Source organism: Ochotona curzoniae, unplaced genomic scaffold (assembly GCF_017591425.1).
Source record: "Ochotona curzoniae isolate NIBS_2020 unplaced genomic scaffold, NIBS_Ocur_1.0 contig_2210, whole genome shotgun sequence".
NCBI lineage: Eukaryota > Metazoa > Chordata > Mammalia > Lagomorpha > Ochotonidae > Ochotona > Ochotona curzoniae.
In genome coordinates this window covers 680,353-701,541 of record NW_024465369.1, presented here as the reverse complement: position 1 = coordinate 701,541, position 21,189 = coordinate 680,353, and the positions used below count along the sequence as shown (strand labels likewise).

The following is a 21,189-nucleotide window of genomic DNA, read 5'->3' as shown; positions in this document are numbered from 1 at the left end:
CAGTCCTGGAATTCCCATACACCTGTCACATCTCACAGTGCACGGCCCTGATTCTCAAGGACCAGCAGGCTGGCTGGACCCAGTCTTGTTGGAACATGTTTGATTTATGTTAAACTGTTATTATTTGAAGGGATTTCAACAGGAGTACCCTGTGCTAGGTACTCCTCTAGTAATAACTAACATAGCAAATTCATATAATATGAGCGTCATTGTCAATAGAGTATTAGCTTAAATCATAATACATGAGTGGCTGATGGCTGATTTGAGCTCAGCTATTGTTTTTAAAGGTTATGCAGAAACAGAAGGAATGCTTGCATGAAATGCATTAGCTTACCCTATGTGGGAACAGGAGTTTATACTTAATGGGGATCTTCAAAATGTTTATGGAACATATGTGTTCCTACACATGGATTTCAATATTTTTTCAAGAAAATTAACTTACCTTTTAATTCTGTTTCTCCACAAACTATTTGATTTCCACTCAGATTTATTCACTCAATGCTCACAATAGCCTTTTAAATAGATTGTCCTCTTTTCACCATTTTACAGTTGGGGAAACCAAGATGACAAGGAGTTAAGAAATTGGTGCAAGATCTTATCACCTGTAGGCAGCAGAGCTGAGCAGTTGGTCTGACTGTCTTGATTTGTAACTATTCTGTTATATTGAGAATTTTTTGAGACAGCCTGAATTATGGGGCTCCTGTTCCCATTAAGACCACAAATGCCATTTAAAAATAGTGGCTCTTTAATTAGAAATAACTTGAATTAGAGGAAGTTATGACAAACCCACAAGCCAACCACTGGAATGTCTGAGATTGAGCTCATTAACAAACATAATCATGTCATCATCAAAGGTTAATTTCCAGGGGCTGACCTTGCATTGTTAGCTGCTCCCTGTGATGCCAGTGGACCACATGGGTGCTGGCTCAAGTCCCAAGACTGCTCCACTTTCCCTCCAGCTCCCTGCTAATGTGCCTGGGAATGCAGTGAAAAATGGCCCCAAGTACTAGGGCCTATGCCACCTACATAGAAGACCCAGGTAAAGCTCTTCTATGCTGGCTTCAGCTTAGCCCAGTCCTGGCTGTTGCAGTCATTTGGGGTGTGAACCAGCAGATATAAGATCTCTGTATATTTCCCTTCCTCCCTCCCTCCCTCCCTCTCTATAACTCTGCTTTTCTAATAAATAAATCTTTAAGAATAAGTTAATTGATTTCCAAAACAAAAGGTAAAAAACGATGTGAAATTCTTGTCAACCTGGGAACTAGGGAGGAACTATAGACACTCATGCAAGCTGCTAACTCATCAGCTGCATATTTTAACCCAACAGAAGGCTCCTTAGAACAGTCTTCATCCACATTCTTCCAGGAGACTTACACTCGCTACGGGAAATGCCTGTTCTCCTTTCCCTATCCCTACATGAGAATCATGCTCCTCCCATCCCATGTTTCAAGATTAGCTTCAGTTTTACTAGGAATCGTGAATACCCTTCCTTTCTGTGGAAAGCCAATGGGGAGATGTAGCTGATGTCACCAAAATGAGAGGCTGACATGCTCTGCTTTTGGGAAATTGAACTGCAGCATGTACAGGCTGTAAGAAGACAGGAAGGAAAGGAGCACAGAGACTGAGTCTGTCTTCTGGGGCTTGAGCATATCTGCCTTTTTCAGGACCTTGGGGTGTTTCTGCCTGGTCTCTTTTACTCTGTTGGCTTCATGAATATCAGGTTCATGGAAATTATCAGAAGCCCACACTGTGACAGCCTGCCCTCTGCTAAGTCTAAACTGTCCAGAGTTTCGAATGGGATAGAGGAAGGGTTCCCCTGACCCTCTTAAAGAGCCTGCATCACCAAATAGCATCTATCCCCCAGCAACTTCTAACACTGGCGAGTTTTCTTAAAGAAAAGATGTAACTGCTTTTATTTTTTTTTTTCTTTTGGAACCCCTCTCCTGATGCTGCAACAGGAAATTTCTGAGTTAAAAAAATCTTGCTTTGCTCTCACACATAAAAATGCATAATTTGACTTTAAAAAATAAACATGAGTGTGTTGTTGATAGCAAGAATAATTTTCATGAAAATGCCTTTGATATAGTCACATACTTAGAGCTTACTGAAAGGCCATATTGCAACAGAAGTTTCTGATGCTTCACAGCCTCTGCAGATGAGCATGTGGCTACATTGCACAGGGCAGCTGGTGTAGCAGAGACTGCCCAGGGCACAGCCTCTGGAACCATCAGATTCTTCCTTTAAAGTCCTTCACTATTAATTATGGAGTCTTTCTAAAAAGTCACTAGGTCAGATCCCCACATGTATTAATTTCCTTGAGTCTTAGCTTGTCATTTATTCTCTGCTGAAGTTTGATTAAAGAAACCATATGAGATACAAGCTATTTGTGACCTCTGCTGTGACACTCACCTAGGAGCCTGCTGGCGGAACTTGACCAAAGTTGCATGTCATTGACTGCCTGGGGTCACACCCCTCTCCAGTGTCTTTTCAGCTGAGTCAAAAGCAATAGAAATAGAGAAAAAGCCCGAGAAAGCAGCATCTCTACCTTGGCTTCCAACTTTATGGTTTCCAACAGAACAATCCTGGGGAATCCATGTTTTCTCTATAGCGAAATGGAAAGCATAGTATCTGTCTTAGACTTTGCTTTTGAGAAGGTGAAATAACAGTACTGTGGAAGTGGCTGGAATGCAGCAGGTGCTCAGTAAGTGTCAGTTCCCTCCGTCTGCCTTCTGGGTCTGCTTAGCAGTGCTATGAAGAATGTGAATGTGTTCAATTTTATCCCTTTCATGAATTGCTTTCCACTTTTCCCAAACTAAAACACACTTGGGAAGGCAGGACGCATCAGAAATTGTTTCTAAGTTAGTGGATAAATAATTACCATTGATTTCTAACTATAAATGCTCAGCTATTATTTAAGGGTTTTTCAACAAAGGAAATATATTACATTCATGGAAAATCTGAATACACTATGCATGGATTTAAAAGATATTTTGCACCACAAGAAAAATTGTCTTTTAATTTCATTTCCCCACCAGCTTTTTGAGTATGCTTGCTTGTTCATGTGTGTATGTGTGTGTAGAATAGTTTTAGAAAATTTTTGTAAATGTTCATTCATTGCTTACCAAAAAAAAAAAAAAACCACTGTGAAACCATAGAACTATCATCAAACCTTTGCCCAGCTCATTTCTTCTGCCTGAAAACTCATTTCCCCAACTCTTGACCTGAGACAAACCTATCTTTGAATGGCTAGGTATATCCAGATACACATCTTTCCTGTATATTTTTCCCTGAGGACCTGTGAATCTTGGAAGCATTCAGCCCATTTACATGTCTCTGTTCTGTTGCAACCAGATCTCCTCTGCATTAGTGGTTCTGTGCTCCTTGAACGCAGGGTCCTTAACATCTATTTCTTTATGTCACTGCACTGCTCAATATAAGACCTGACAAACCCCATGTCTGCCAGTTTGTTAACAAGCAAATGCATTTTCTAATAAATATATGTGTTTTCATGGAAATAATTTCAACTAATAATACAAATGAAATCCATTGTGGACTTTTCCTTTAACTGTTTGGTGATCCTCTGTGGCTCAGTCATTCCTGACAGTTACTTTTCTCTCCTAGCAGTCATCCCAGAACTGGGATAAAAGGCGAAGTGTTGATTCTTCCCTCCCAAGTGGCTTTGCCAGTCCTCCGGATCAACTACCTCCCACTCGTATCAAGGAATGCCACATTTTGGAAGGACTAAGGAAGCTGCAGAAGCGAAAAACATTAGTTGAACCCTCATCTGTGATAACCAAATGGGGTTATAAAGACTGCATGAATTCAAATGAAGGAATATATTCTCCAGGAGTGAAGTGTAACAGCCTCAAGGAATATCCCCCCTACAAACAAGGTGGCCCCGTGAGCCCCTGGAAGGAGCCACACAAGGCATTTGTTTATGAAGCAGATTCCTATGATAATGCTGATGATGAGTCCTCTTCGTTAGCATTGCTACAAACAGTTCCAAGTCAGGGCTGCAGGCTTCATGGCAGTAAATTAACCCACAGTGTTTCCGACAGTCTCGTTGGCTGGGAGCCGTACAGAAAACACTTTTCCGAAGGCACATTCTCAGTGTATCCCAGGGAAAGGCCTGAAAAGCTGTTACATTGTGCCAGCAACTGTCCCTTGCAGAGGAAGTGGTTCCCAAGCTTGCAGTCATCTCAGCTGCAGAGCGACAAGGACCCCCACAGCCAGGACCACAGCCACATGGCTGCTGGTCTTCAGCTTTCAGACACAGATGACAATGACACTCTCGATGAGTTGCACATTGAGAGCAGTGATGAGAAAAGCCCATCAGATTTGTCATTGACAGCTGATACCGACAAGTCCACGGAGAACCTGGACATGCTTGTGGAATTGGGTGGATCTCACCATGGCTCTCCTGACGAGCATTCAAGGCAGGTGCCCATCCACTTAGCGACTAGGCCGAAGACATTCAGCTTCATTAAGCAGCAAAGGGTGGTGAAAAGGACTTCTTCGGAAGAATGCATCACTGTAATATTTGATGCGGAAGATGGGGAACCCATTCAGTTCAGCTCGCAGCAGACTGGAATTGTCACTCTTACCAGAGATGAAATGTCTATTGATGCTGCCCCTGATCCACCCACAGGAGAACACACTGGAATTTCACCTCAGAGAAATGCCCCTTTCCAGCCAAGCTATGCTGCAAGAGACTGTACTTTTTTAAAGAGATCAGGAGAGGAAGATGAAAAGAACATTCCAAAACATAATGTAGATGATATTCCCACATCATCCATTGAATCTTTCAGCCCCAGGACAGTAACGCCAGATACTCAGCAACCAAAACTGACTAAAGCAACACACAGAGCATCAAACCAGAGTCATCCCGGGCCATCGGCATCTATGGGTATCTATCAGAAGCACAGTCTCACAAGAATGCCTGCCAGGGGCAAGGTTTCACCCCAGAAAACAAGAATCATAGAGGCTGAAACCTGCATATTCAGGCCCTCTTCTGGCCCTATGACTCTTGAGAAGTCACCATCCTGCATGCCCATGAAACTTTCACAGATCACAAAGACTGAAAGCTCTGGACCCCTCTCAGATTTACAAGCAGATTCTCACATTCCAAAGCACCCTGCACAGCTTTCTCATGGCTCCAGAATGCCCAACAGGAGGGACTGGGGACCATGCTCCAAGAGGCAGACTCCAGGGTCACGGTCAAGGGCCCTTATGGAGCCTAGCAACAGTGAAGACCCCCCAGCGAAGGACAGACTCTGTGATTCTGGGCCAGAAGCAGAATTCAAGTCCCCTTCCCCGCCAACCCCTCCAGACAGGTCGGTTTCCCTGCTGATCAGGGCTAGTCATGACTGTTCACCATTGGCTTCATCTGCCAGGCCTGAAACCAGGATCCCTGGTGAATCACCAAGGACCATCTTTAAATGCCCCCTGCTGAAGGGACCCTCCACCCCTGCTGTTTCTTCTCAGGCCACAGCAGAAACACAAAGGAGGAAGCCTTCTATGGCCTTCAGAAAGCCCACCCTCGCTCACCCTGTGCCCCCTGCAGAGGCAGCAATTCAAGCCAGATGCCCTGCTCACAGCCCCTCCTCCACCTCATCTAGGGTAACTCCAGGACCACCCAGGGCCTCTCCAAAGAGAGGCATCCCCAGAACCTCTCCTCACCAAATCCTTGGAACTGCACACATGGACTTAGGGTTACAGACTCCCAAGAGTTCTCCATCAATCCAAGAGTCCCTGGAAACAGCATCCTGCAAAACCATATCTCCAGGTAGAAAAGAGCAGGTGAATGACAGTGTCCTCACACCTCCCAAGCCTTCCTTCTTTGTGATGAATGAGTCAGCATCACCTCAGATGAATAGCCCTCCATCTTCATCATCTTTATACAAAAGCCAAATTGCGCCTCAAGGTTGTCCAAACACCCCAGAGAAAGGACTGAAAACCCGCCTCCCTGTGGGACTCAAAGTTCTCATTAAGTCTCCCCAGTTGCTCAGGAAAAGTTCCACAATCCCAGGGAAGCAAGAAAAAGATAGTTTCAATGAAGCCTCTAAAATTAGTTCTGGAGCTGTAAACAAGGCCAAACCCAAGGGATACATGGCTCCAGCAAGCCTTGAGACTACCAGAGAGGACAGAGACACATCTGCAATGGATTTGCAGAGGCAAAACAGTGCAGCCGATGGGTTTTCCCCAGAAACAACACTGCTAGAGTCCTTGGAAAACAGTAGCCCCGGGGCTGAGGGGAGAGATGGACAAGAGAACCGATCTGTGAAAAGATCCCTGTCCTCCAGCAAGCCACACTTGAAGCCAGCCCTCGGCATGAATGGTGCCAAGGCCCGCAGCCAGAGCTTCAGCGCTCACTCAGGAGACAAGCCCTCCACACCGGCCACCACGGAAGGGCCCGGAAAAGTCCGAACTCAAATTATTACCAACACTGCTGACAGGGGAAATTCTCTTACCCGGCAGAACTCCAATGTGGAAGGTGTTTTCAACAAGACCCCTTCTGTTCCTATGCCTGAGAGCCTCCTGAGTGCTGAGAGGCCTCTGGGCTACCCATCTTCCAAGAACGGCTCCCTGGGGGGTACAGACAGCACCAGCAGCCATCATGGGAGCCCTAGTAAGTTGCCTTTGAGGATCCCTCCAAAACGCGAAGGGATCCTCCCTCCTGGAGCAGAGCCCCCGCAGACATACACTCAGGAAGAATGTGCCAGTGTGCCCGTACCTGTAGAACCAGGCAGTGACCACTGCAGGTGCGTAGCCATGGCAACAGACTGCCCTGGGGCCTTGCCGAGCCCAGGCAGGACACAGCATCCCAGCAATTTTGAAACCAGCAGGATATCCAAGATGGAAACTGTTGAAAGGCATCCAGATGCCTCTACAACAAGGACTGGTACTATGGATCCAGAAGCCCCCCTCTCACCCACAATCGAAGAAAAGGTCATGTTGTGCATTCAGGAAAATGTGGAAAAGGGCCAAGTGCAAACAAAGTCGACCTCTGTGGAAGCGAGGCAGAAGCCAGGGCCTTCATTCGCCAACTGGTTTGGTTTTCGGAAGAGCCGACTTCCAGCTCTCAGTAGCAGGAAAATGGATGTTCCCAAAACCAAAATGGAGAAGAAAGATGCAAAAGTGCTGGGATTTGGAAACAAACAGCTAAAATCAGACAGAAAAAAAGAGAAAAAGAAGCCCGAGCTGCATTATGGGATGGGAAATGGGCTTAGCAAGGATACGGAATCAGCAGATGGGCCGGATGGTGGCTTATCGAGCAAAACCAGTGCGAAAATGCCACAAAACATTTACAGCCAAACAAAATTTGAACCCAGAAGCAGAACCGTCCCAGTCACATGTCCAACAAATGACACCTTCATGACAGAACTGTTGAACAGGTAACTCGCTGGGAAAGAGGGGTTACGGCAGAGGGGACCCTCATCCACAAAGAACAGAGCTGTTCACTCCTTGCTTGTTAAATGTCAGTCTAGCATGCTTTTCATCCAAGTAGGAACCATAGTCATAATTTTTTATATATTAGCCAGAATTTTAAACAAGGAAATCGAAGTTGGCAATAAAGTAATAATTTAGTCCTTGTTACTTTGTTAACCAAACCAGTGGTCTTTGAAATTAAAGAATGGTAACTTTTATCAAGGTTGATGTAAAATTCAACCTACACTAGGAATCATAAATGCACTCACATGGCATGAAATGAAAGAAAATGACACATATATTTTAAAGCATGCCAATTTCATCAATTGTACTGAGCAAATGTGTGATTAGAAACCTTATTAGAAATAATTATAATTCCTGCCCATCTTTGGGCAAAATGTGTTTAATAATCACTCTTCCATGGTTTTATTTTTCCCCTCCCCCTCCAGAAGTTATAAATTATTGTAGTATCAAATCTAAATTAACAAGTTACTTTACTATTTGAAGATTCTGTAAACACTGGTAAGTGACACATGTCATACAAAGGGTTAGAGACAGAGTGTTGTATGGAGGTTACTGTAAAGGTTTGTGAAAAAGGGAGTCAAGAAAGAAGAGCAGTGTAATTTACCAGAGGAATCATTTTCTACCTGCAGAGTTGATAAGAAAGTAGCCCAACAGACAGAAAGTGGATCAAATAATATTTCCTGCAGGAGTGTGTTAAAGGACAGTTCCCAGAGCTCTTCCACGCCAGGAAACCACAAGAAAAACACCAGGACCAAAGCTGATACGGAAACACCTAGAGACTCCCTGGTAAGTGTGCCACCATGCTGGTTCTAAATAGCTTCATTTTGAGCTATTCTACCTGTGTCGTTACTACCTATTGCTGATGCAAATATATGAGCAGGAGGTTCGGGGACTGAGTATAGGAGAAAGTTATTTGTTGTTGTTAAATAAGATTTAAAAGGAGAGGGAGTCTAATGACAACCTCAGCAGTGAGATGGCAGCTGGACAACATGTGGACACTGCTGGCTCCAGGGACACTGCCTCCCCCAGTGTTGTTTTAAGAGTAAAATTCAGTCACAGAACAGTGTAGGCAGCAGAGGCTTCTGGTGTCATCCCAAATGATACCTTTGCTGAAGTTTGTTTTCATGATGAATCCCAACCCCACCCACAACAGAAAAAGAATGAGCGCAGTTTTAAAAGTAAAAAAAGTGTTACGCAATTTAAGGCTGTTTTATGATTTGGTTTCAGCACAGTTCGTTTGTCATGAATTCTGAGCACCCAGTGTTAACACCAAGAAACCCTTTTGGAAACTGGGCTCCTCCTCAGTTAGCCTTTTAATTATGAGTTTTGGAACACAGGAGGTGAATTGAATTTTGACAAAAATGAAAACATGCTTTGATATTTCCCTAGGGTGTGCCAGATTCAGAAAACTTTTTTTTTTGTCTTGAAGCTGCCATAAGTTGCACTCCCTTTGGTTTTGCTCTTGTGTAATTGATTTGGTGGTGTTTGCCATTGTTCCCGTTAGTGAGTTTTAAAGCACTTAAGTAAGCTTCCTTCCCTCCAAACGTTCTTTATGGAATAACAATATCTGCTTCTTTTTGTGCTCTACTAAAAACAATATGTAGTCCATGCTGTCATTTGCTGAGGGAAAACTTAAATGAGAGATAATTATGTATTTTTCCTGGTGTGGTTCAAGAGTTGAGATTCTAAAATAACTGTTTGACATTAGTAGTTATTAGTTATTATTCCTCAGTGTTTAGCATTCCCTAGGTAATGATTTCATAGACAGATTTTCACTGGAAATATATGTGCTTTTTACATTTTTTGTATTCTAATAGCACTTATCTATGAAAAATTATGAAGACTTTTTTTCAAACTCTGAAATCTATTTTGCTCTTTGCTTTCCTAGTGTCACTCCTTCTTTAAAGATATAGTTGTCCCCAGCATTATAAAACCACAAACCGTAACCATATCCAAGGGTGTCCTTGTAGTGTCACTGAAAGGAAAGAGAGGGAATGAACATGTGGAAATGTACAAGATACCAGAAACTCAATCCAGCTGACAGAAAACTTTGATAACCTGGCAGAGCCTGTTATCGGAAGGAACACCATTTATGTCCCATTTAGCGTGGTATCTGACAGCCTAAGGTGCATCTTCACTGTAAGAAGTACCCAGAAAACAAAAAGTCCTTCTGTTTGCCTTTTACAATTTAATTTTATTTTTGCATTACTTCCTAATGCTGAAGAAATTGTTGTGCTTTTCCTTTCTCAGCTGCAGTCTTAGCACACAGTATAGTGACAAGGGTTCTTTGGTACTCTAAGAATAGCTGCCAGAAACACTGTTTATGTAAAGTACAGCATCTCACTCTGCATCCAAACACATCAGCAATGGATGTGTGCTAATTTTTCTCATGAGCTGCAAAGAGGAATTTAGTCCTGTTGGGAAGCTTTTTTCCTGACACTGCAGTAGAGTTAACTCACATTAATGATCAGTTTGTCCGTTTTTGTAAGAATGTCAAATGCATTGTTTTCTATTTCATTTCCATAAATGTCATTGTGGTTTTGGTTGACATGACTAATTTCAGACAGGATGTAGCTGTAGCCTCCACTGGGCCCAGTACAAGAATAGCAGCAAAAATCCATTCATTATGTATGATCAGCCTGGATAGGAAGCTACGTTATCAAAGCATGATAACGTGAATACTTGTGAGCCTTTTAAAATTCAGAGTTTTAGGGAATTTTCCTGACAAGAACTAAAGGTAAATTTGCTATCTGCTGGTATCAGAAGGAGCTGTAAGGAATTTTTCTCACAGTGGTTACTTTGTGTTGAAACAGTAGCTGTTTATGACATTTTATCATACTCTCTTTCTTTTTGCCTGAATAGAATCACTGTTCAAAAACCTTAACACATAATACACCACTGTCAATCACACTTTACAAAGCAAAATTATATTTGGTTATGAAAATTTTAACACATTTTAATTATCTTAATCCACAGTCTAAATAGAAAGATTATTTTCCATATTTGTAAGAATTCATGTATGGGGCCTGGCGCAGTGGCACAGTGGTTAAGGTCCTCACCTTGCATGCCCGGGATCCCATATGGGCGCCGGTTCTATCCCTGCAGCCCCGCTTCCCTTCCAGCTCCCTGCCTGTGGCCCGGGAAAGCAGTCCAGGACGGCCCAAAGCATTGGGACCCTGCACCCGTGTGGGAGACCTGGAAGAGGCTCCTGGCTTCGGATCGGCATAGCATCGGCCTTTGCTCTCACTTGGGGAGTGAATCATCGGACAGAAGATCTTCCTCTCTGTCTCTCCTCTCTATATATCTGCCTTTCCAATAAAAAAATAATAAAAATGATAAATCTTTAAAAAAAGAATTAATGTATGTAGCAAAGCCTCACTTTGTTCGAATGTAGCTGCATTTCCCTTTTTAGTACTGTTAGATACTAATATAGCTGTAAAAATCCTGTTAGCACTTTGCTGAACTAAGTCTATTTTTGTTTTCAAAACTCTAATTAGTGGCTTCTGTTCCAATTTCAACTATGATTATAAACCACTTAGTTTTAGTCTTTGTGTAGTTTAGACCAGGGGCCATGTTACTTTGTAATTGAGATTATTTTATTTAATTTAAATGAAAGAAAGTCAAGATGTTAGCCTGAACTATTTCGTAGGCATAAAGTCAGTAAGCCAGAGAGAGGTATATTCAGCTTACTACACATTTTGCATCATTTTTTTTTTTAGCATTGTCTGTTCCTTATTCCTATGAATTTAAATAACTTTCTTAAATGAGAAACTCCCAGTATTATAGTTTTAGGCTCCTGTTTAACTCCAAGTGGACAAAAGTAAAAATGATTAACAAAATTTAATGGGATCATATACTTGATAATACCCAGAAAACAGATAACCATTTTAATGCGAACCTCTCCTAGTGTGGTGATTTTTCTGACTGCCTACACACACTCTTACAGTTGGCATATTCTAGCTATCAATATGGTAAGATTAAGCACCAAATACATTCTAATATTGGAACTGAACTCATAAAATGTAAGTAATTGGTGTTGTTCCATTAACTATGAAAAACGGGAGTGAAAAAGTAGCAACCTAAATCTAGCTCACCGTCAGTATACAACAGTATGAGCTTATACCTTGCAAGTATAAAGTAATGGCTGCTCTTATCAATAAATCCCTAAGCAAACTCATCATCCATCTCTAGTATATGAACCTGAGCAAGACTCCCATTGTATTGCTCAGTTCACATTATTATCATCAGCAGTTCAGGTGACTGCAGAAATGCAGTTTTCAGTAGCTACTTGGAGTCATTCCACCAAGAAGCATGTGGTATCATGATACTGAGGCAGTACATAGGCACAGTCATAGTTGAGTGGACAATTGAGAATAATAGATTTCCCCAAATTAACCACACATTTAGACTCAGACTTGGTGTGTGTGAGTCCCAGCTTCATTGCTTAGACAAATATTTATCTCCTCTGTTGCTTGGCGTTGGGTCCTCATCTGTAAAATGAGGCTCACAGTAGCACCTGCTCCAGAACCCTGTTGGTTGTAAGGGTTTTAAGACCCCATATGTGAGGATCTTAAATATCACTTGCTACACATGAGTGTGTTTGCTGTTTTCATTACACCTGTCACTGTTTCACTAGCATCTGCCACCCAGTGTCTGTTTGCCGGTTTCTTTAAGGCTGTTACTGCTGCTGCTGCTGCTGCTGGATAGGGAAGAGGAAACTCAAGTTTTATGCTGGTGTTATCACTTGCTCTTTGAGCACTAATTTCGGGAAGCTTAAGGAACCTCAGACTTCTTGCCTGTACAGCACTATAATTTCATGAGTTTCTCTCCAGACTGATACTATGCCAGTCAAGCCCCTGGGTACTCCAACTAGAATAGCAGGGAAATGTTTTTGTATAGAAGTCTAGAAAGACACATCACTGCAGTTGTCTACATCCCAATCACCTCGTTTTATTTTTGAAGAATTAAAAAAAAAAACATTTGTTCTGTTGCAGGAAATTTGGATGACATCAGTGTATTTCTTTAGTCTCATGGATGCAGCTTGAGGAAGTCTCTGACTCTGGAAGAGTTATACCTCCTAGACTTTAATAAGTATTGAAACCAGTGTTGTGAGGCAGATGTGTAGCATAGTGGTTTTGGAGACCTGTGTTGCGTATCAGAGTTGGGTCTTGGCTCCACTCCTGATTCCAGGTCCTGCTAATGCACACCCTGAGAGGTAGCTGGGAATGGCTCACATAGTTGAGCCCTTATTGCCCGTGAGGAAGGTCTGGATTGACTTCTCAGCTGCTGGCAACAGCCTGCACAACCCCACTGTTGCAGGCATTTGGCAAATGAAGCAGTGAATGGAGAGTGCACTCATTTTTCACCTTTCAAACAAATAAATGCCTTATCTTTTTAATTAACAGATAAAATTTGTGTATATATGTGGGTACTCTTTGATCTTTAAGCTTGGATATCCCCTGTTAGATGTTTTGTCAGAGAACAATTATCTTTTCAAATATTTGTCATTTGTTTGTAATCAAGAACTCCAAAACATCCCAGTTTTTTTTTTTAAAGAGAGAAATGTATAATGTATCACGTTATAATATTGTGTGTCATTAGGTCCCGTATAAATCTTTCTAAAAGCTCTGAAAATATGTTCCTGGGATTAAAACTTTTAATAAAGCCAAATTCTAGAGTGGCGAAAGAAAGATGTGTATATACATCCTCACGTGCTCACAAGTGTATATGTGTTCTCATCCACACATTTTTGGCAGGAAAACCTGTTATTTTGAGGAATACAGAAGATTTAATAAAAATAAAAACTTTCAGTCTTCTCTTGTTGCTGTAGATAAAAGGAGAGAATGACAACTTACAAGAGGATGACGAGGGTCCTGTTGCAGATTCCACATTTCAGAGCCACGTCATAGGTAAAAACTCATGTCTTGATATGCTTTTGACTGTGATCTTTCTGCATGTCACTTTCTTTCAGAGGCCCTGTGTTATGCCTGCCTGCAGGCCATTCATAGTCACACATGGTTACCTCTATCATTTGGACAAAAAATAAGTCGATCAAAGCAGTTCCAATGAAGAAAATATAGGTGTTTGCAAAGAAATGCTATGTGAACTGATAAGAAGTGTTTGTCAATCTCATGTGCAAGTCATGCTGAACATAAACAAGTATTTTTGGAGAGACATATCAATTCTACATAGATCCAGCTTCTAAAATTCTCTCTCAAGAAGCAATGAATGCAAATGCTTACTGATTGAAAATACAGAATGATAACTTTCTAAAACAGAATCTGATTTTTTAAGTAAATATTTTGCACATATAGAGCTAAATATGAGAAGTGAAGATGAATTCACCATTTCTATTAAATTACTGGTCCAAATAATCTCATTTCTGGAATAAATGCAAATTGTCAACCATTTTCCTAAAAGTGTGGGTTACACCAGACTGAAGGAACTTAAGTTCCCAAAACAAAAGGTCCTGTTCCAAGCAGCCAACGTGTAAATGGTACTGGAGGGGTTACCTGTGGCTATGATGTTTCTCAAGAGATGAAAGATGAATTTACTAGCCCCATCACACCTTATACTCTTGCAGAATTGGTTGTTTCTTGAAACCTAAAAATTGCTGTGATTGTGAGAATGCTGAATATTTAGGGTTTATTGTTGTTGTTGTTTGTTGGTTGTTTGGTTTTTTTCCCCAAAAGATTAACTAGAGAATTTTATTTTAACAGTATGAAAAGTTTGTGGTACAGTTTCAGATTCCACATTTTTAGAAGGTACTATAGTTTGAGTTTGGGTGTAGTGTCAAAGAATTATTATCATTTGAAAAACAATTGAAATGTTTCTCCATCTTCCAATTACTTATTGGTGTGTGGCTGAATTTCCTACATAACTTCAACCAGAATAACATTACAATAAATTATAATTCAAATTCATATTCAAAAACTGTTAGTAAATACTATAATCCATCTGTTTCTTATAAAATCAAAAATTTAAATATCTTTCTATAAGTAAGAAACAATGCCATTGTTCTCATGAACTAGTTCTGTTCTGGAAAAGTCATATAATTATTTGCATTAAAATGTCATTTATATTAATAGTGTTCACTCACCTTGAATTTTTTTAAACTGTTCATAGTTTTTATTGTTTTCCATGATATCGCTTTGAGGCATAAGGATTCCCTCTTCTCCTCCCATTTCTCCTCCCCTATTTTCTCCTTTATTACAGTAGTATTACAGTTACAAGTTCAACATTCTGCAATTTAAGTGTATCATGGCATCATAAGTATAGGCAATGGTAGAAAGTATTAAATTGTCAAGGTATATTTACCAGTTTCATGGGGAGTCCTCCTTTTATTTGGGAGTAGAAATGCTTGCTGTGATGTATCTTTGCTTCCTAGTATGCTAAGGATTCAGCTTAACATGACACCAAGCCCTGGGATAATCATTTCTCCAGATCACATTTGGGGATAATAGATAATGCTGCACGCCATGTTCAGGACATGACAGGCACAGATTGCTGGCTTCTGGTAGAATCTGTATCCATTGCTCCTGTCCCCTCAGGAATGCCTTGGGTGCCACATCTCAGCATCGCATGGCTCTCAGCACCATGTTGATCCACTTTACGACTCTCTCTAGCATATCTGGTAGGCTTCTGTAGACTAATTTAGTTTGTCTCAAAGAGTTGTCATACCCATACAGCATAATGAGACTGGCAAAGTATCATTATTCTTTTCATAGGTAATTGGGGATACAAAATCTTAACAAACAGCGGAATGCCTATAATCTGAATAAGATCATTATTCCAAAAAGATCCTCTATTGCAGTTGTCAATGCAAAATGTTTAAATTGGCATCAGTTCTGTGTAGTTAGCTAATATGCAAGTTAAATATTGTTTAACAGCCTTCAAACATGAGACTGTGTAAAGCCCCATTGAGTCATGTTTAATATCATAGCAATTCTTTACATCTGTACCATTTCATATGATAGCTATTAGTCACATGTGGCTATTTCCATTTAAATTAGCTAGAGCAGCATAAATTAAAAATGTAGTGACTCAACAGCAGGAGCCAGATTTTAAGCACTTAGTGATCACATATTCTCTCTGTTCTATATGAACATTTCCTTTGTTGCACAAGCATATGTGAGGGTATATCAGAAAATTTTTGGAAAATTGGAACACAAAGTTTATTTTGAGGAGCATATTTTTGAAATCCACAAATAGTTCTTTTACATTACACATTATTCATAACCTTTTTGAAGATTTTGAATAGGCATGGATTTTAATATTTATGCAATGTTTTGTTTTTTAATTCCTTTTTTGTACAAAAATTTTGAAGTTTTCTTTATGAACATTTCTTCATCATTGCTCAATTGGAACGTATTCCTTAAAATAACTCCTACAGAAGTGAATTTGCCTTTTCTTTGATACAGAATTGACTTTGTCTTCAAAACATTGTGGACTTAATTTTCCAAAGAGAAAACTAGATGAATAAGCTGCTAATAGCCAGCAGTAAATAGACAAGAAAAAAAACTGGTAGACAAGCCATTACTTCTATAATATATCCATTTAATCATCTTATTTAATTAAAAAAAAAAAGCCTGGAAGAAGACAAACATAAAAGGAGCATATAACAGTTCAGCAATGTTATCCAAAGCCCTGGCTCTGGATATTTTGACTTTACTGTTCAAGCATCATTGACTTTTCTTCTGCACACTCATTACCTCTGGTTGCACAGTGTCTCGGGACATCCCACTCACATTGAAGGAAAAACTGTGAGAGGACAGACTCCTTCAGAGTCCACACCATGCCCACAGGCTCCACTCAAATGTTGCTGAGGAGAAGTGCATCCTGTAGTGACTGCTAGTGCAAGGCGTGCTGGGAAAGTAAGTGTGCAGCTTCCCAACCTCTGCTGCCTGGAGAAGCAGAAGAGGGTTCAGATCATCTCCCTGCCTGGCCCATCACAGGATCACCACAGACCTTTCCAAAACTTGCCTCCCTTTCAAAACCATAATGCATTTCTAAAATGTATTAGTAAAATTATTCTGTGGCCATAATATACTTCCAATAACAAATGAACAAATCTAATTGTGTTCCAAACATCAGCTAGTATGTTTAACAGAGAACAATGAACAAAGTTGTGAATTTGAATGTTTGTGCTTCTGAAGTGGAGAATGATCACGTTAGATTAATCAAAATGTTGTGAACTGATTACAAAATTGTTAATATTGCTCATCAAGCCTGTGCTAAATTGAAATTCAAGATTGTTGAAATGGGTAAAATAATGCAACTATGTTTTTCTTTTAAGTTGTCATAATAAATGTCAAGCTTCCATGTTCATTGACAACAAGCAAGTAACATTCTAGCCTATTAACAAAAACCATAATCATCATAGCTTGAATTATTCTTTCCTGCCATTTGATAATAATAGACTCACTTATGTATTATACAATTTTCTCCTAGGGTTAAATGATTTGTAGAAATTCAAATACTGTTGTCTCATAAAGAAAAATATCATCCAAATATAACTGTGAAAATAATTTTCTAAATATAACAGGACATGTAGAATTCTTTTTTTTTTATTGTTGCTTACATTGTATTATGTAGTACAGTTTTATAGGCGCTGGGGATTCCCCCCACCCCTCCCATACCCCTCCCCCCATGGTGGATTCTTCCACCTTGTTGCATAACCATAGTTCAAGTTCAGTTGAGATTCATTGCTTGCAAACACATGCCTAACATAAAGTTCAGCGTCTTATTGTCCAGATAAGTTCAGTGGCCTCTTGGGGAGACCTTCTATGGTCTGAAGATAGGTCTAACAGAGTAAAGATCCGGTCAGTTAAAAGCCCCAACAAGGCCTCAGTATCAATATACAACATTATGGAATTAATTGACATAGTATTGGGTAAACAATATGTTAAAAATAATGCAAGTTCCATTCTTCGAAACCTCTGGGTTGAGACAGTATCAATGACAGGTTCAAAAAATAACAAACAACCATACAAAAATTACAGGTTAAATCAAGGCAAACATGTGGTATCTAATCTTTTGGGATTCACTCATTTCCCTTAGCATTATAGTTTCCAGTTGTGCCCATTTAGCCACAAAGAACTGCATTTTGTTTTTTTTAATAGCTGAGTAGTATTCCATGGAGTAGATGAACCAAAGCTTTCTTATCCAATCTTCTGCTGATGGGCATTTTGGTTGCTTCCATGTTTTTGCAATTACTGATTGTGCTGCAATGAACATAGGGATGCATGTTGGTTTGTCATAAAGCAGGTGTTTTGGATATATTCCTAGGAGTGCTATTGCTGGGTCATATGGTATGCAGATTTTGAGTTGTTTGAGTGTTCTCCAGACTGATTTCCATAGAGGCTGTACCAATTTGCAGCTCCACCAGCAGTGGAGTAGGGTTCCCTTTTCCCCGCATCCTCGCCAGCAAGCGTCGTTGGTGTTCTTGTTTATGTGGGCCAATCTTGCTGGTGTTAGGTGGTACCTCATCGATGTTTTAATTTGGATTTCCCTTATTGCTAGGGAGCTGGAACATTTTTTCATATGTTTGTTTGCCATTTGGACTTGTTCCTTTGTGAAATGTTTGCCCATTTCCCGTGCCCATTTCTTGAGTGGCTTGTTCGTTTTGGTTTTTTGGTTGTTTTGAAGTTCTTTGTATATCCTGGAAATTAGCCCCCTATCGCCTATATCGTGTGCAAAGATCTTCTCCCACTCTGTGGGTTGCTTTTTTACTTTGTTGATTGTTTCCCTTGCTGTACAGAAGCTTCTTAGTTTGATGAGGTCCCATTTGTTTATTCTGTTCTCAACTGCTATTGCTTTTGGTGTCCTTCTTAGAAAGTCGGAACCTACTCCTAGGTCTTGCAGGGTATTTCCTACATTTTCTTGCAAGAGTTTGAAGGTTTCTGGATGTAGGTTTAGGTCTTTTATCCATGTAGATTGGATCTTGGTGTATGGTGATAGATGTGGGTCTATCTTTTTGTTTCTACAGGCTATCAGCCAGTTGTCCCAACAACATTTACTGAAGAGGCCTTCCCACTTGCTTGAGTTGTCATTGGTCTTTTTGTCAAAGATTAATTGGCTGTATTTGTGTGGGTTCCCTTTTGGTGCTTCTATTCTATTCCATTGATCTTCCTTTCTGTCTTTGTGCCAGTACCAGGCTGTTTTGATAACCACTGCTCTATAGTATGTCCAGAGGTCCGGGATTGTGATTCCCCCTGCTAACTTCTTATTTTTCAGGATGGTTCTAGCTATTCGTGGTTTTTTGTGTTTCCAGATAAACTTTTGAATCATTGTATCCAGTTCCGTGAAGAATGTTTTGGGCAATTTGATTGGAATTGCATTGAAAATGTATATTGCTTGTGGTAGTATAGACATTTTAATGATATTGATTTTGCCTATCCAGGAGCACGGGATGTTATTCCATCTTTTGAGGTTTTGTTCAATTTCCTTTTTAAATAGTTTGTAGTTTTCTTCGAATAGGTCTCCTACGCTTTTGGTTAAATTTATTCCCAAATACTTCATACTTCTCTCTGCTATTTTGAATGGTATCCTGTTGGTTAGATCTTCTTCCATCTTGGTGTTATTTGCGTACACTATGGCTGTTGATTTTCGTTCGTTAATTTTGTACCCCGCCACTCTGCCAAACTCTCGTATAGTTCTAGCAGTTTCTGTATTGAGTCTCCTGGTTTTTCTATGTATAGGATTATGTCATCTGCATATAGTGAAAGCTTGACTTCTTCGTTTCCTATACGTATGCCTTTGATTTCATTTTCTTGTCTTATGGCCTCTGCAAGTACCTCTAGGACTATGTTGAATAGCAGTGGTGATAGCGGGCACCCTTGTCTTGTTCCAGATCGCAGTGGGAAGGGTTCTAGCTTTTCTCCATTCAGTATGATACTGGCATTGGGTTTTTCATAAATTGCTTTGATTATGTTGTGGATTTTCCCATCTATGCCTACTTTGGCTAGAGTTTTTAGCATGAAGAGGTGTTGGATTTTGTCGAAAGCTTTTTCTGCATCTATTGAAACTATTATGTGGTTCTTGTTTTGCAGTTTTTGGATATGGTTTATAACATTTATGGATTTACGAATGTTGAACCATCCCTGCATTCCAGGGATGAATCCTACTTGATCCGGATGAATGATCTGTCTGATGATTTTTTGAATTCTATTGGCTAGGATTTTGTTGAGAATTTTAGCATCAATGTTCATCAGAGAAATAGGTCTGTAGTTTTCCTTCTCTGATGGTTCTCTGTCCGGTTTTGGGATTAAGGTGATGTTAGCTTCATAGAATGAGTTTGGGAGGGTTGCTTCCTCCTCTATTGTTTTGAAGAGCTTGTAGAGGATTGGGGTTAGTTCTGTTTGGAATGTTTTGTAGAATTCTGTAGTGAAGCCGTCTGGGCCTGGGCTTTTTTTTGTTGGGAGATCTTTGATGACTGTTTCAATCTCTACCTCGGTTATGGGTTTATTTAATTCTGCAGTTGCCTCCGGACTGAGTTTTGGTAAGTGGTGGGAGTCCAAGAACTTTTCTATTTCTTGGTGGTCCTCAAATTTGTGGGAGTACAGTTCTTTGTAGTAATTTCTAATTATTTTCTTAATGATTGCAGTGTCTGTTGTTATGTTGCCTTTTTCATCTTTAATGCTATTGATTCTCACTTTCTCTTATTTTTTTTTGGTCAATCAGGCCAGTGGAGTGTCTATTTTGTTTATTTTCTCAAAAAACCAACTTTTTGATTTGTTGATTTTATGTATAGTTTTTTTGATTTCTATTTGGTTTATCTCCTCCCTTGTTTTGATGATTTCTTGTTTCCTATTGTGCGTGGGACTCTTCTGCTGCTGTTTTTCCAGATCCTGGAGGTGTGAGGTTAGTTCCTGTATTTGGCGTCTTTCTTGGGCCTTGACATGTGCTCCGATTGCGATGAATCTACCTCGTAGCACTGCTTTGGCGGTGTCCCACAAGTTTTGGAATGTTGTATCAGAGTTTTCATTGGTTTCCATAAATTTTTTGATCTCATCTTTAATTTCTTCTCTGACCCATTGTTCGTTTAATAGCATATTGTTCAATTTCCAAGAGTGCCTATACTTCCTGGGGAGTTTTGAGTTGTTGATTTCCAGTTTCATCCCATGGTGGTCTGAGAGGGTACATGGTATGATACTAATGTTTTGGAAGTTGTTTAGATTCGCTTTATGTCCTATCATGTGGTCGATTCTGGAGAAGGTGCCATGCACCGCTGAGAAGAATGTATAGTCTGTGGCCTTAGGATAAAAAGTTCTATATATGTCTACTAAGTCCAGTTGTTCTATTGTTTGTGTGAGCTCTGTTGTTTCTTTGTTGAGTTTTTGTTTCGTAGACCGGTCCATTGTTGTTAAAGGTGTGTTGAGATCGCCTACAAGAATTGTGCGGGTGTCTATGTCTTCCCTTAAGTCTGTAAGTAATTGCTTTACGTAAGTAGGTGCATTAAGATTCGGTGCATAAACATTAATGATGGTGATTGCTTCTTGATGGATCATTCCTTTCACCAGTATAAAATGGCCTTCCCTGTCTCTTTTGATGTTAGTTAGAATGAAATCTATCTCGTCTGAAATTAGGATAGCTACCCCAGCTTTTTTTTCTCGTCTATTGGCGTGAAATATCTTTTTCCATCCCTTCACTTTCAGTTTCTTTGCATCCTTTCTGGTTAGATGCGTTTCTTGTAGGCAACAGATGGTTGGGTCTTGTTTGATGATCCATTCTATTAAT

General features: G+C 40.2%; 1 protein-coding gene across 2 annotated transcripts in view; it reads left to right on the top strand.

Annotated features, from left to right (window-relative positions):
- NCKAP5 (NCK associated protein 5) overlaps window positions 1-21,189 on the top strand; it is a 743,731-nt gene that overhangs the window by 682,838 nt on the left and 39,704 nt on the right. The window contains exons 12-14 of one of the 2 annotated variants that reach the window (XM_040971481.1): window positions 3,622-7,394; window positions 8,082-8,238; window positions 13,283-13,361. In XM_040971481.1, coding sequence (XP_040827415.1) covers window positions 3,622-7,394; window positions 8,082-8,238; window positions 13,283-13,361 — 4,009 coding nt within the window. The remainder of the gene's footprint in view (window positions 1-3,621; window positions 7,395-8,081; window positions 8,239-13,282; window positions 13,362-21,189) is intronic. The other variant, XM_040971482.1, reaches the window with a different exon arrangement.